This window comes from Lissotriton helveticus, chromosome 1_1 (assembly GCF_964261635.1).
Source record: "Lissotriton helveticus chromosome 1_1, aLisHel1.1, whole genome shotgun sequence".
Taxonomy (NCBI): domain Eukaryota; kingdom Metazoa; phylum Chordata; class Amphibia; order Caudata; family Salamandridae; genus Lissotriton; species Lissotriton helveticus.
The window spans coordinates 830,297,946-830,314,291 of record NC_136057.1 but is presented as its reverse complement, the minus strand read 5'-3'; the positions used below and the strand labels follow the sequence as shown (position 1 = coordinate 830,314,291).

Here is a 16,346-nt window from a genome sequence, read left to right as displayed (position 1 = left end):
ATGTGCCCCACATATGCACAAATGCACATTTCAGGGGTGTAACAGGGTGCACATTTGGAACCATGGTCCCCTTGAAATTGCACCCTCAATGTGTGAGGGCCTCTTGGTGACTCGCAAATTGCAGGAGCAATTCCTATTAATTCTTATGGGCCTCTTGGCACATAGGTATGAATGGGAAGGTATTCCTTAATTGCAATTTGCGATTCACAATTAAGGAATATTAAGGATTCGCAAAAAATATTGCGATTCCTACCTACATGATATTTTGCGATTCCTTAATAGTGATTCCCTAAAAATCGCTATTAAGGAATCACAAACATGCATTTACCTACATCTGGCCCTTTATTTCTGATGAGCTTTGAAATGTTTTAATAAATCATGCTATATTCTGCATTTATTGTTAGTGTTGTATGCAAAACGCAATGTTATTATGATGAGGTATTTTTGTACACTAAAGATTTGTTCTGTAGACATTTATAGTTGTACTTCAAAACCTTTTAAAGATTGGATTGATTGAGTCTGAAGGAAATAAAATGCAAATGAGAAGGTACTGCATGTCTAAAACTGGGATTCACAATGAGAAGGTTCATAAGCCCAGTGTTTTATGGCCTTTTAGGCCAAAAGACGCAGAGACAGATTATAGACAAAAGGAGAGTGGTCTATAATTCCTAAGGAAGGGAGATCCATTATGTTTCTTTAACAGTAGATGTGGATGATTTTCTATAAACGTTTTGAATTGCTGTGTTCCTTTTTTCCCAAGTTTCAGTTATCATGGAGTCCGGGACATGCTTTCGACTAGGAGGACTGGACCCTTAAATTTAGGATGACACAGCTGTGCTTGGAATGGCTATGCATATGGCTTGATGGTGACAACAACTAACGATTGATCCACATAAGGAGAGTTAAATAAAAAAAAATAAAAAAAATAGGTATACGTTGTGAAAGGAGTTTATTTACATTGAGTGACACAGCTCTATAACTTTTGCTCCTATGCATCAACTTTTTCCTCAAGTGCACATTGTCAGCACTACTTTGAAAGTGGTGCCAGTTTCAATAATTCTGGATGGTGCTCTACAATGTAAAGGCATACACTCAACAACGCTGAAGGCGGAGACTGATGCTAAACAATGCATCACCGACCTTTGCGTTTGTCCATTAATAAAATCCATTCTGCTGACTATTTTCCAATTGGGGGTTAGAATTTGTTTATTGCTCATGTAATTTGTTAACTGCAGGCTTAGAGCTGTACTCGTTAAACTAAACCTGGCAAGGAGAAAGATATTTCTCCTAAACAGTTTGAAGGACTAAAAAATCTTCTTGATTACAAGGGGACAAGCAATGAAATACCACGAGATGAAATATGAAGGATAGCCTAGAATGATGATTAGATAGAGAAATGTAGATCAAATAGGTATATGCTATAATTTCAGCAACTTTCTGCATAAAAACTATCAAATAAGAACATGTAAATTCTTTGTTTAAAATCAGAAACAAAGCCCACCCACTTAAGCTGAGTGTAACACTCATAGTTTTTCTTTGCATCTGTGTTATGGCTGTAAAGTCCTAGCATCACTGAAGATCTAGGCTCACAAAATGGTAGGTTTGCTTCAACTAAAGCTCGGATATTTAGAATAGCAAGTGTGCAACCTGTAACAGAACATTTGTAAATGCATACATCTTTCAAATAAAAAATGATAGAAGCCATACGATTTGCCTGTTGGAGAGGTGATTTGAAAACAGTAGCGCCGGTCCTCACAGTCCACTGCCATAACTGAACAGTTGTCCAGATCCAGAATCAAACCACCTGCCACCGCTCCACGTGGCTGACACATCAGATTGCCCCCTTGTGTGAAGAAATACAATCGCTCCCAGGATGTGGTCACCAGGCCTGTTTTACTGAAAAATACAAATCAATAAATTCTGTAGTACCACATAGGACAGGAATCACTCTATGACGTGTACGCTTCCAGAAGAAATAGGTATATGAAAAGAAAAGGACATGTCAGTTGCACAATAATATCCCTATGCTAATTAGAAACGGTATTCCTTTTGGTTGTATTAGACAGCAGGAGTCTTCCATTTTAATATTGACCTCACGGGACTATATAACTTAAGGCATCTGAATACCAATTTAGTGAACCTTCACAGATTGAGTTCATCAATTTCAACGAGACTATTAGGTAGGCATTATAGGCTCTAATGCAATTATTTTAGAGCCCCAATTCACACATAATTAAAGTTTGTTGATTGGCAGATTGCTGTGAGATATAGTACTCTACAGGCACAATTGTTGATTTTTGAACTAGGACCTGAGTTCTAATCAATCACATCTTTAAATAACACATTTTATGGTTCGGGTCAAATTACTTTACCTCCAAATACCTCTCTTCAAATATCTGCTAAGAACTAGGCGAGCTATAGGCAGCATAAATGTATGAAGTCTTATATAAATATCTCAATATTTACATAAGTAGGTTGTTTTTTACTTAAAACATGCAATACCACAAGATGGCTTGTCAATATGTTGTAATGACGGGCAGGGACCTTTAAAGCGGTTACTTGTTCGTATAGGCGTATGACATGTGAGACGCTACCCCAAATCCAGAAACTGCAGTGGAAATGGAAGGAGGACCTAGGCAAAAAAATCCCAGAGAGGATATGGGCTGATTTGGTCGAGAGGGCGTGGAAAAGTACTAGGAATGCCCGGTTCCAACTAGTGCATTTTTTCATACTGCATAGGGCATACCTCACCCGGCTAAGATTAACACATATTTTGATACGGACGCAGCGAGGTGTCCACGATGCAGCTTGGAGGGTGTGGATTTCCGACACATGCTGTGGGACTGTCTGCAGTTGGGGACGTATTGGGGGGGAGGTAGTCACCCTCTTATGTGATTTTACTGAAAGGGAGATAGAACCCGATATTGGTACTTGCCTGCTCCACTGGTTTCCCCACACCTCCAAGACCAAGGTCACTAGCAAATTTGGGTCTTTTTCTGGCCAAAGGGGACATTACCGCTCATTGGAAGTCTAAGCAGGGTCCCAGCTATCAGAGGTGGAGGGCTGAATTCCTTAAATAGGCAGAATGTGAGGGTACAGCTAGATTGCAGCTGGCTAGCCGAGTGCATAGCGACAAAGTGTTAGAAGCTAGCAAGGGCCTGGGAAGCATTGGTGGCGTTATTGAAAACCCCGAATACAGAGTTGGAAGCGAACTCTACGGGGAGCTCCCAGGCCACTTCACCCTGATTAAGGTCTATTCTATGCCTTGTTGGTTGCACCTACCATATATATATAGAAACATCGCTTGTTGGGGGAGTGGAGCTCCTTGATGTACATCTCATGATATTTGGTTCTGTGAAGGGTTGTGCCCTATACTGATGCTCTTGTAATTTTTACTCTGTGTGACACGCCAGGGAGGGGGATGAGGGGGTTAGTGCTGTGTTGTATGGTCTTTTTTTGCTGGTTGGCTCCGGAAATGCTCCTATATCTTTCAGGGCTCACTGAATCTTATTGCAAAGTTTATTTCTACTGTATTTGAGTATCATATGATGTTCTGCTCATGGGGGATTTGCTGAATATTTCTGCTATCTGTGACTATTTAATTCAACTAAGGTTGTGTGCAGAGACTATCATTGACTGGGGACCTATCGCTAGCCTTTATCCTGTGTATGATCGGATGTTTTGTTTTGAAAATGAATAAAATATATATATATTTTTTTAAAACATGCAATACTACAAGGATAATACATATATCAAGGATTCATATATTTTTGATTCCTAGCGGTCAAGAAGGACTGCAAATCTTTCTTTCTCAGTTCCTAAAGGAAACTTGTGTTCTCCCCATCAGCTGACGTGCCGCCTGCACTAAGCTGTAATACTCTGGCATTTTAAACTCATCTCTCTGCACCTACGCGCGCTGTTTTTATCTGCACCTTATTTCTGTATGCACTTTCATTCTTGCTTACCTGTTGAGATGTGTCAAATCGCTCGGTCCACTGCAGCCTCCTTGGCTGATTGTTGTGGAGGGCGACTTGACCTGGATTCGACCGCCGGAAAAGCTTCACTTCCGGTCGGTCATTGATAGACCCCATCTTGGTGAGCGTTCTAGTTGTTCTGGCGCCTACCGGTATTTAATTGGGACCAGACGCTTCAGCCTTGTTAGATCAGCTGACGTGCCGCCTGCACTACGCTGTAATACGCTGGTATTTTAAACTCCTCTCACTTCACCTAAACGCGCTGTTTTTATCTGCAACTTATTTCTGTATGTACTTTCATTATTGCTTACCTGTTGTGGTGCCTCAAATCGCCCCGGTCCACCGCAGCCTCTTTGGCTGATTGTTGTGGAGGGCGACTTGAAATGGATTCGACCGCCGGAAAATCCTCACTTCCGGTCGGCCATTGATAGACGCCATCTTGGTGGGCGTTCTAGTTGCTCTTAGTCCCTTGATACCAGCTAGTAGTTATTTGGTAGAAGGCAAGCCCGTCTGCGCCCGTCTGCACCAGTACATCGCCTCTTGCCAGGAATGCTGCTCAAGCTTCGTCTACCCTGCTTTCCTATACTAGGGACAAACTTTTAGCAATTAAGTCCTTTGTCATACCCTGCAGTGTACCTCTTCCTAACATCTTGGAGGGTCCATTTGCCTGTCTATGTTGCAGGAACTCCCCTCCTATGCTATTACTTGCTCCCCCCCTTCTACCGCGCAGCCTCGGCAGCAACTGAAAATTCTTCAGCTTAACGTGCAGTCATTGGCTAGACACTACTTAGAAATTAATGATTTAGTCAGGGAGGAATCCCCGGATGTATTTTTTTTAACCGAGACATGGCTCAATGCGGACATGGTGGCAAAACCAAACCTCGCTTTGCCGCTGGGGTACTATATCTTTATGGTTAACACTGAGTCCAGAGGAGGCGGCATTGCGGTGATTGTTAAATCCTGTTATCCATGTCTTTTAGTTAAAGAAGCCATTGAGGGCTGTGAGTGTGCACGATTTAGTATTACCATCAGTACCCATCTGACTCTACCTGGGTTGCTAATTTATCGTCCACCAGGGCCTGCTTCTAAATTCATAGCCGCCCTTCTAGAGGTGGTCTGCACTCACGCTATGGATACGGCCAATTTCAATATTTTTGGTGACCTTAATTTACACTTTGATTTAACCGCAGACAATGAGATCTGCAGTCTTCTTGCTGACTTAGCTGCATACCAACTTCCTCAATTGGTGTCCGGCCCCACTCACTTAGCAGGTCACCTGTTAGATCCCATCTTTTCGAATATTAGGGTCGCCACTGTGGGTACTTCCATTCTCATGGGTTGGACTGACCACCCATTGGTGGAAATGTCCTTCCCTGTTGCAGAGTCCCCCAATATAACCACCCGTCCACTTGTTTTTAAACGCCCATGGCGTAAACTGAGGCTAGAGGACTTCCACACGTTCCTCAATTCGAATCCTTTAGGTCCGCTTGAAGACACTGAGACAGGCTATAAATCGCTCTGTGACTGGATCACCCGAGGGTTAGACTCTCTTATCCCTGCTAAATGGTGTAAGGGCCGCATTGTCGATGCCAGTCCCTGGTACAACGAATCTCTGTCCATTCTACGGAAGGCCTGTAAGTGGTTGGCGTGATTTGAGGAACAACTACGATTCTGGGAAAAAAGTTTGTTATCTGAGGGAGCTCATGCGCTATCATAAGACCATTTGTACCGTCCGGGCAGCTTATTATGTCAACGAAATTAAGCTTAGCCCTAACCCAGCTAAGTGCATTTTTAAGATTCTTAAAGATCTGAGGGTTCGGAAAAATTTGGAAACCCCTATATTATCTGAACAGCAGTGTGAGGATCTCGTTATTTTTTTTGTCGAGCAAATTTGCACCATTTACCGGGCTTTTCCCCAAGGACCCCTTCTCCCTCCTAAAAACCCTCAGGTACCCCTGCCTCTTCATCCCTTCTAGCTTTCCAGAGTATTACCCAGGACGAGTTCATGCGGGATAGTTAAATCTGGCTCCCCAGCCGATCCTTTAAGGCATGCTCAGTTTCGGGAATCACTCTCCCTTTTGCTAGCCCCGCTATGTCATCTGGTTAATTCCTCTCTCTCTACGGCTGTGGTCCCGGTACCTTTGAAACAGGCATGGGTTCTCCCCATTCTTAAGAAACCTTCACTTGATCCAACTAAGCTCGCAAACTTTCGGCCTATATCCCTCCTGCCATGGGTGGCTAAAACCACGGAGGCTCATGTGAATACCACACTCACTAATTTTCTGAGTGCTAACAACTTCTTGGATAACCTCTCAAAATGGCTTCCGCCCGGGCCACAGCACTGAGACGGCTATTTTGGCTGTGACGGAACACCTATGGTCCATCCTTGATTCCGGTCAAACGGCGGCACTAATCTTGCTTGATCTCAGTGCCGCCTATGAGCCGGTTTTGCATGGTATCCTGTTACAACATCTGGAGGAAGTTGGTGTGGCTGGTCAGGCTCTGGAGTGGTTTAGATCATTCTTTACCAACAGATCTTTTCGTGTATCAGCCCCTCCTTTTCTTTCCCAGGCTTATTCCATCAACCAGGGAGTGCCTCAGGGCTCGGCACTGAGCCCCTCATTATTCAATCTCTACGTTCAGCCTCTGACTGCAGTCGACAGGCAATGGGACCTTACAATGGTCTCATACGCGGACGACACGCAGTTGGTTGTGGTCCTGACGGAGGACTCCCCTCTGACTATCTCCAGATTCAGAGATGGGTTGGCTGCCGTTGCGGAATGGATGACCACCAACTGTTTGCAGCTGAATGCCAGCAAAACTGAGGTCATGTTAGTAGGGAAAAATCAGAGTGCCTGGAATGAGCACTGGTGGCCAAGTGCTCTGGGCTCTGCCCCTAAACCCAAAGCAGTGGTGAAGAATTTGGGAGTCTGGATGGATTCCTCCCTCAGCTTCCAAGACCACACTAAAAGAGTTGCTAGCACCTGCTTTGGCCTTTTGCGCGGACTTAAGCCCCTTTTGAAATTTTTTGATTCTTCGACCCGCCAGCTGATTGTCCAGTCGGCTATTCTATCCCGACTGGACTATGCCAGCTCCATTCTTCTAGGGGCTAACCAGGCCGAAATAACTCGGATGCTGCGCGTTAAAAGCGCGGCTGCTAGGGCCTTGTTGAGAATCCCACGGACCTGCCCTACAGCTGCTGCCACCGGGAAACTTCATCGGCTCCCCATCGCAGCACGTATTCAATTTAAAACATTGTGTCTCTCTTTTAAGATTCTGAAGCTGTCTACGCCTAACATACTGGCAAATCTTCTTACTCCTTATGTTCCCTCCCGCCAGTTGCGCTCCCAGGGGCAGCACTTGGTTACTGTACCCCGGGTGAACGTCTCCGCGCTGGTGGCCGGTTTTTCCGCTACTTGGTGGCTAGACTTTGGAATTCATTACCTGTTCAGATTCGCAGTATGGATAGCCTGCTGGAATTTAGGAAAGCCATTAAAACCTTCCTCTTTCCTTCTTGTTAGGCTTTGCTTTCCTCCCCTTCTCTTTGTGTTTTTTCTCTGCTCTGGTGTATGGTCGCTATTTCTGATGCTGGTAGCGCCAGGACGCCCCTTTGCTGGGGCAGCTGTGCGCTGTACAAATCTTAATAACATAACATAACAAATAATATGTGTTTGCCCAATAAATTAATCGTTTTCACATGGACTGCAAATTGTTTCACGTTCAAAACAAGGTGTACTTCATCTAGTTAACTCAGTGCACCCCTACCATTCTACTGGAATACACATTTCACAATTAACTGAGGAAACAAACAACAGTACTGTTGGGTGGAAGAATAACTGACCAATGAAAAAGTGCCATTCACTGTGCTTGCATCCAGGAACAGTTAAATATTGATAGGTTTAATAGGCTTGTTATGAAAGTGTGAACTGTTTGTTAATCAGTTTTGAAAATATAAATGTCACAACTGATCTGTAATTTGGTCACAATTCAGTAGTCGGCCCTGGAATATAAAGAGCCATTCACCCCAGCATTGAGAAAACTCTTCGCTCAGTTACCAGCTTTGAAAATCAAGGGGCGCAGAGTAATACTTTTATTAGTTTGAGGTATACTTTCCTCAGAATGCCTTGGTAAAAAAAGCATAAACCATATATCCTGTCCAAAGACTAAAGGCTGTGGACAAATACTATATATGTTTTTGTATGTGGGAATTTTTTTTAAGTTTAGCTACTTCAATCCTTAAAAAAACATTTTGGGATGTTATCTGAGGAAGAGGTCTGTGGAACTTCCAATCTGGACAATTGCAGCATTTTATAAATACAATATTATCCAAGGGGGAGGACTCTGCTAGCTAGTAATTGACTAGTGTGAATTCAGCGAGCATGAGGTAAAGCTGAGGGCCCTCTTATACCATAGTCAATACCTACTTGGCAGTGCCCTCCCTCTTGCATAATTATGTTGAATTCTAGATAGATGTAATGGCCTGATAATTCTGCCAATCACCAGGACATACAACCTTATCCCCTCTTGGGACCTAAAAGGACACAACACTTCACAATACTTACCCAAGAAAGGAATAACACTAATAGCTAATTAGAATATATGGCCATTGCCGAGAAGCTCGCAAACAACAACGCAAGAACAGTACCACTGGCAACAACAACGCAAACAAGGCATCCCGGGGTACGACAACGCAAACAAAGGGGCCACGAGTTACAACAACGCAACAAAGCCCACCCAGGGGAGACTACATAATCACCGCAAGCTCCTCCTAACAAGGCCTTGAGGTGGAATAATTGTTATTTTGGGCTTCCCTGGATGAGAGCGGGACGTCTCTCTTTCTACAATTACCTGCAGGAAGGGAAATTTACCATCCTTCCGGTGCTACAACATTTGTGTTGGAAATGCCCTGACCTCCCATCCCAAGGAACACAGACAAATAATTATATACTCTGGGGTTTCTTTATTACACAATGATAGAATGACAAAAGAAAGAAATCACTACGTCACGATAGGCCTTCTTCAAATCAGTACCTCAGCAATTGCTAAATGCAATCAGTTAAACATATATAGAACTTATATGTATATAAATGTATGGAACATGTAAACAGGAGACGATAGTTAGACAAGAACACCTAGAATATAAGAGTTAGTAAAACACCTCACCAAGTTTCTACACATCCCGCTTCCACTTCGCCAGGGGGGAGTCCGTTTCTCCAGCCGAATCAGGATTCTCTGCTCGACCGTCACAGCTACATGTATGTACTGTGATGAACTACCAGTGGTCGAGACCCGAACACCCCCTTTAGTACAAGTGGAAACGTTGGTCGAAGTTTCTAGCGAGCCTCGCCCCCTTTTCCCATCAGATTCCATACCACTCCGTGCCAAGGCCACAGCATCAGCTAGCTAGGCATCTGTTATGACTCCGGAGCAGAGTGAGCACATTCCTCTGATAAGAACCGGTTCCTACCAGCATACAAAGTGCAGAAAACAAGTGCGAAGCAAAAACACAACGTCTCACCCAGAAAGACTCAGAAGATGGCGACAGCTTAGAAAATGGAGTCGCTTAAGCATAGGACACTACTCCCGCAAAGAGCCCGAATTAGTATGCAAGATAGCATTAGAGTATGCCACAGCCTGTAGGCAAGCCCTGCCATTAAGCAGGATACAGTTGGAAACAGAAAAGGCATTATCGAGCTTTGCTTTGTAGCTAATTCATATTATGTAGGCCTACACAGCACTATGTTAGAGCAAAATATACTGAGATGGTAGTGGGCAACGGTCATAATTGAGCCATTTCCATAAAAATGGCTCAGTCACTACAATAGAGAACTGTGAATAATGGGGATGTTTTTCACAGAGGGGTTCTTAGTGACATCAGATAGAACAAGAGAGCAAAGCATCCCTATAATTCACAGTTTATCCATTAATTATATATGTTATATATGGCTCCTAACTCTTTTGCCACTAATTGCAAAACATATATGCGGGCAAGTGGAGTAATAGTGGAACCTAACATTTTAAAAAACAAACTAAAACACTGGCATCCTTCAACCCTCCCCACCACCCTCAACATAAATTCCTCCCTTAAAAAAATGAATACCTGGCCTCCTGCCAACCACACCATACCCTCTGAAAATAATCCTCACATGCCCAGATCCCAATCTAAAACAAAATACCTTGCCACGTACCACCTACCCCAACTACCCTCTGTGCCCTCCCCACCGACTCACTTCCCAAGGCTGCAGTCTCTGCTTGGCCGTCTGATTTAAGTGGCGGCCACAACACATGACTGATTTTCAGCCCAGACAACAGTCAGGCGAAGTGCATCTTGAGATGCTTTTAACATGCTGGCAATGTATTTTGAACAATTGGATATTTTCCCACATTCTTAAAATTAGTGTCCAAGACACCTAATTAAGATTTGAGATAGTGTTATGGTTTTGTGTCAATCTTATTGCTGTCTGTTCAAAACAAACTCAACTCTTGCTAATGGAAATACATCATATATGCAAAAGGAATCTCTATCTCCATCTTCTAAACAAGACAGGAATTAATCTGAAACCCGTGGAGCTCAAGCATGCCTTCTTTGGCTAGATTGCTGCCAAGTCCTCATCTGAGCTACAGTCTCCTTCTTGTGACCTACGATGATTGGGATATGTGCTACTCCCGAAAAAGACTTTTTTCATTTGACAATAAGTTTGACTCATGAACATCACCCTTGGAAAAATTAACCATTGTATAATCATGCCCTTATTTTGGTTGTTTCCTTACGTGTTCATTTGAAAGGATCCGTTATTTGCAGCATCAAAATGTTCGGCTACTCACACATTTCTTTCATCCAGATAACGAAGATACGAATAGCCTTCTTACCTTCTAATATTAAGGTAGCCAGCTTTTTGAATAAGGTTCCTGTTAATCACAGCAGAGGCAGCATCGAAATCGGGCGTGTAGACTGATTCACTGCCTGAAAGCAAGTCTTGCTGGGACACTCGCATGGCATCGGCTTCAGTATCAAGCTCTTGCTGTATGCTGAAAACACAAAGAAAAATGTGCACTAGATATTGAAAGAGGCATGCAATATCCAAATACTAGCAAAGTAAATACATGAATAAATCAAGTAGTTGTATGAAGGGAAGATACTCCAAGACATAAAGATGGAAGGTGGCTAGAAGGGCAGCACATATGTGTGTGATCCCTTCCTTAAATCAAGGGAATCATTTTCTAGACTACGGTATAGTATGGACCAAACTTGCATAGGCAGATCTTTACTGATGGATACTGGAAATAATTCATGTACACAACTGAATGCACAGGAGTTATGGGAGATAGAAAGGAAGCACACAGACTTTCAATGTCAAGAGAGGAGCAGTATGCATCCCTATGCTCTAAAGCACAGGTTACTGGTTTCCAGTGTTAATGGACCTGGCTCCTGAGGGCCAGTCACACTGAATATCCAGCTACAACGTTTTCAGACGCTAAGGTTCTGTTGACCATATGAGTTGTTCTTCAGTTGTATGTCATCCCTACACGATTTGGGCAAAAACAAAATATCTGAAGTACAGAAAATGAAAGCTGTATTATTCCGAGAGAAAGAGCGTAATTTGAGGTGGGATCTTCCTGGCAGCATAATTGTAATAATAAAACAATTCTGTAATTTGTCAAAACCACAGTAAAGAGAGGGAAGAAAAGCAAATGACTGGAAACATTTTAAATGCTAAGAAGACATACACTGAAAATAGTGATTAAAAGCATTATGTTATCCATTGGGCTTTATTTAAAAAAAAACCACAGGCAACAAATGTGTGTGGTAGGAACTGAGATGAAACGCATGTTCTACTAAACTGTGCAGAATTCATGTAAGAAGCAAACATCTCAGAATAAGAAACAAACATCTAAATTATAATTTGTGCAGCGGTACAGATCATTTGGCGCCCTGTTCAGCCTTGTTTAACCAGTAAGAAAAATCTAAATGATCTAACAGACCTATGAGGGGAGTTTAGGATCATGAGCCAAGCATTTATACATTCTTGGGTGCACCATCAACTCTTATAAGAAATTAATTTAAGCCTTGGGATTTTTTTAATCACAATGAACTTCATGCATATCCAGATGGCATTCTCAGATGTTCAGCAAAGGCGTTCACAGGGAGAAAAGCCAACATTTGAAATTCAGAGGTGGATTTGGGGGGACTCTGCAGATGTCCTCTTACTAAGGACCCACTATAACCATGTCACTGGCCCATGAGTTTAGCCACTGTTTGTGCTAAAAATCTATTTGCTTTCTTCTTTTCTTACTGATACACTTTATAGTACCGTTCTCGGGGCATTCAAAATCTCGTTGCTAACACAAAAGTTTGGTTGGGAGACGGGTGAGGACAGATTGTTACAACATCTTGGTATAAATAGTCAGCCTATGCTTTCCCTACCTAGGAGTGCAAATACAGTGGCATTCATATCATAAACCTTAGATAAGGGTAGAATACAGCACTGAAGCTACTGTAGCAAGTCTGTGTAGCTCTGCGCACATTAGCTGATTGCAATGAAATGCACACTATTGAAAACACATTCGACATCATACAAATGCCAACGTGTTGGAAATTCTTGCCTTTTAAAGTATTAAACTAAAGTATTGGTGCCCTTTAAAATCTCTGCAGCCTCTACATAGGCAGCACCCAAATGCGAGGTTCCATATTTTAACAGGATGCAGCAACATCATCTAGCATGCCCTGTTCGCTACTTTCCCTCGGGTTGGGTATTCAGCTGTAGTTTGTTCGTTTTCAGGCGAGGGTCTTCAGAGTTTCACATTACTAAGCACTTCCTGTATTTGGTCGGTAGATATCTGTGAAGTACCCATAATCGAATTCCAGGCAGGCCGTGAGATGAAGCCCCGCTACTTCCACATCAGCAGGAGTTTTTGGGGCATACCTTTCTGTGTCAGTGAAGTACCACCTGGGCCATGCTTCATTCTTCTTTCTTAAGCTGTTTCAACGTGCACCCTTTAACATTTTTATTTAAATAAGAAGTTTTACAGTATGTTAAGCCTTTCTTTTTTTCATGGCTATTTTGTCTTTCTGAAATTAGAACGGTCTCCCACTCCTTGCCTCCATCCATCCTTTGCACTAGGCCTACACAACCAATTTTGAACTAATTCAAATCACTCAACAATTTGTTTTATCAATCAACATCTGCCGATTTGTAGTTTGGTTTGGGGCATGATTTGGTGTCTGAAGAGGGGGCCTACTGCTCTTCACAGGGATTTAAATGTTTTAAAAAAAAATATTTAAGGTTTAGAAGTGAAGGGCTCCAGAATGTAAGAGCGAATCCAGTAATTCATGGGTTAAAAACTGTGTTACAAACGGAGGCTTCTGACTCAGACACTCAGACACACTCAAACACTCAGACACACATACAGTATTTGATCATGATCCTCTAGAACTCACGAGGAGAGAACTGGAGAATTAAGTTTGAGAAATTCGTGACCCTCAGTGATTGAAAGTAACATAGGCATTTCCACCCATCTATTTTGTACTGAATAAGCGAGTTTAAGTGGAGCGCAAATGGAGAATGCCATGACAATGCAGACAATCACATGTTTAAATCTGCACTAAGACGCTACCACCAAATGATCTGGACCACTAAACATGTCACTCTGCCGGACCATATCCATGCCAGCACCAATAGAAGCAAATACATTTTCGCCATTGTCAAAAATGTCACCTCACCACACCTTCAACCCCAACTCCAACTCAATCACTCCCTCACAAGACCTCTGCAACAAACTCTCTCAATTCTTCAGCAACAAAATCATTGTCATTTACAGCAATTTCAACTCGCAACCAGACCCGACCAGACCAGACCAGACCACGCCAAACACAGCCCAAGTTTATTAAAAGAACCAATGCTAACTAATTGACCCCTCATCGCCCCAGAGGTAACTGCCGCCACAATGAACTCCATCCATTCAAAGGCCCCATCGGACCCATGTGCCCACCACGTCTGAACTAGAGGACTGCAACCCATCAGTGCCATGCTCACACTCATTCTGAATGCTTCCACGTCCTCCTCCGCAACATTGCCACACTCTTAGAAACATGCAACTGTCCTCCATTGCTGAAGAAATCCTCTGGGGACCCTTCAAATCTCACCAACTACAGACCGATATTCCTTTTTTTATTTTTTATTTTTATTTGCATCATGAGGGACAAATAAATAACAAAAAAAATAGAATTCATTATATACTCAACAAAAATCAATACAGTAAAGTAACGTCAGCAAGGCAATACATAAAAAGAAAAGAGAAAAAAGAACAATAAGGGCAATTAATAGCAAGAAAAAAAAAAACTAACAAATATCAAGACATTATTAGTCCCCAAATTCTTTCCACTTTCCGTTTAGCTTTTAAACTCCTTGTTGTAGCAATAGCGTATTCCATATTATATATATCCTTGACAAGGCTCCACCATTCCATAACCGTAGGTGGATTATGTTGGATCCAAACCCTAGCTATAACCAATCAAGCACATGAAATTAAAATATTCAACAAATAGCAAAATGCATTGCTCCCCCCATTGATACCCACCAGCAAATCAATCGATGTAAATATAATTGGACAACATAATTTTACAGATACAACTTTGGCTACTCCATTCCAAAATTCAAAAAGGTGCGGACAAGTGAAAAACATGTGAATGATATCAGCTGCTTTTAAGTCACATTTCGGGCATTTCGTGCGGTCACTGATGTTATTATTTGTTGCCCATTTAAGAATCCTGTCTGGCGTATAGTACAACTGACATATAGTTTTAAATAATTGCAATTTGAGACTAGAAGATTGGACAGAAAGATTTAAGCTATTTAAAGAAAAAGTTATCAAATTAGGAGACACATTAGTCTCCAACTTACTACTCCATTTCTCAGCTAGATTTAAGGCATCATCAGTTCTGAGAGAGCACAAGTTTGAAAAAAATGTATAAGTACGCCATATTTACAAGCACGTAGTTAGTTAACATGTACTTTGCACCAGAGTGTTTATATTTAGAAGTGAAATACACCGAGTGTCTTATATTCAGTGGTGAAATGCATAGAATGTTTAAGTAGAGTAACAATAATCATAACTGTGTGAGACTAATGTAGAAATGTTTGGGATGAATATGAAAACCTCACGTTCTCATGTTAAAGGAATAATGTAAGAGTTGAATGTAACTCTAAAACCCAGTATTTTGTGTAGGCCTCATGGCAATTCACAAGCAAATCTAAACGTGCTGCTAAAATAATGTGAGACAAGGTTGACATGGTTCTTTCAAAATGTACTATTGAACTTAGGGTTAAAAGTATATGCTTTATAGATGTGTTATTTTAGAAACGTATGCTAGTTAAGAATGTTTGCTGTTTAAATCACGTTAACGTTTTAAGAGTGCAGGAACCTGCTGCATGTAAATCAAGTAGGCCAGAGCAGATAATGTCATGTAGTTTAAATCGTCATGTGCTCGTTAGAGGAGAGGTCGTGAGGTGTCCAGTATGGAGCTCTGAGAGTGTTTTATGGCCTAAGATATGGTGAAGTCTGGAATTTGAGGCCCACTGCAGGACGAGCTGTATGCAGGTGCGAGGGTCCTAATCAGCTCGAATGAAAGGGACTTTGTTCAGTGGCGCCTTGCGCAGGCCTGTAGGAGTTTCCAGGAATTTCAGGGGGTATCAGCGCACGGAAGAAGAAGCCTGGGAACCAAGGTCAACTATAACGAGGGTCTTCAAGAGTACCATCATGGAGTTTACCGCGCAAAGATGTACCACGTGAGGGGCGTCCCAAGGGGCGTTTCTATTGAAAATGTGATTTGGTATTAGGGAAAGAGACCCGGGAGGAGAGCAGAGCAGATGATTTTGGGAGCCTAAGGAAGCGGATGGGTAGGCAGATAGGCTGATCAGGAGAGACCCATTATCTGAGAAGAGACAAAGAGAAGTGCGTGATCTTCTTAGGAAATCACCACGGCTGACACCTAGAGGGTTAAGATCTTGCTAAGTAGGGATGTCATTTAGTGTAGTGTAGGGACAGACTAACCTTAATTTTCTTTTCTGTAATGACTTTGAGGTTGCAACTTGTATCCATTTTAGCAACCCTGATGGTATTCGAACTTGTACTTATTATTTTGTTCTTCAGACTCAGACTATTCAAGAAGTTCATGTTCATAGTGATACCGATATACCTTTTGAATCTCATTTTGAGAAGTTTGTATCTTCAGTTATCTTTGACTTTATATTAAATCTTTAAAACTTAATTTTGGTCAGTGGTCATTTAGAGTGGTGTAAGTTCTTAAATTGATTTTATTGTGAGATTACCTTTTACTCAAGACAGGTACCAACGATTCAGTCGACAGGAAAT

General features: G+C 42.1%; 1 protein-coding gene across 1 annotated transcript in view; it reads right to left on the bottom strand.

Annotated features, from left to right (window-relative positions):
- Positions 1 to 16,346, bottom strand: part of APPL2 (adaptor protein, phosphotyrosine interacting with PH domain and leucine zipper 2) — a 697,983-nt gene that overhangs the window by 184,450 nt on the left and 497,187 nt on the right. Inside the window, exons 10-11 of the mRNA XM_078674621.1 lie at positions 10,845 to 11,003; positions 1,708 to 1,896 (exon numbers count right to left, since the gene is read on the bottom strand). Coding sequence (XP_078530747.1) covers positions 1,708 to 1,896; positions 10,845 to 11,003 — 348 coding nt within the window. The remainder of the gene's footprint in view (positions 1 to 1,707; positions 1,897 to 10,844; positions 11,004 to 16,346) is intronic.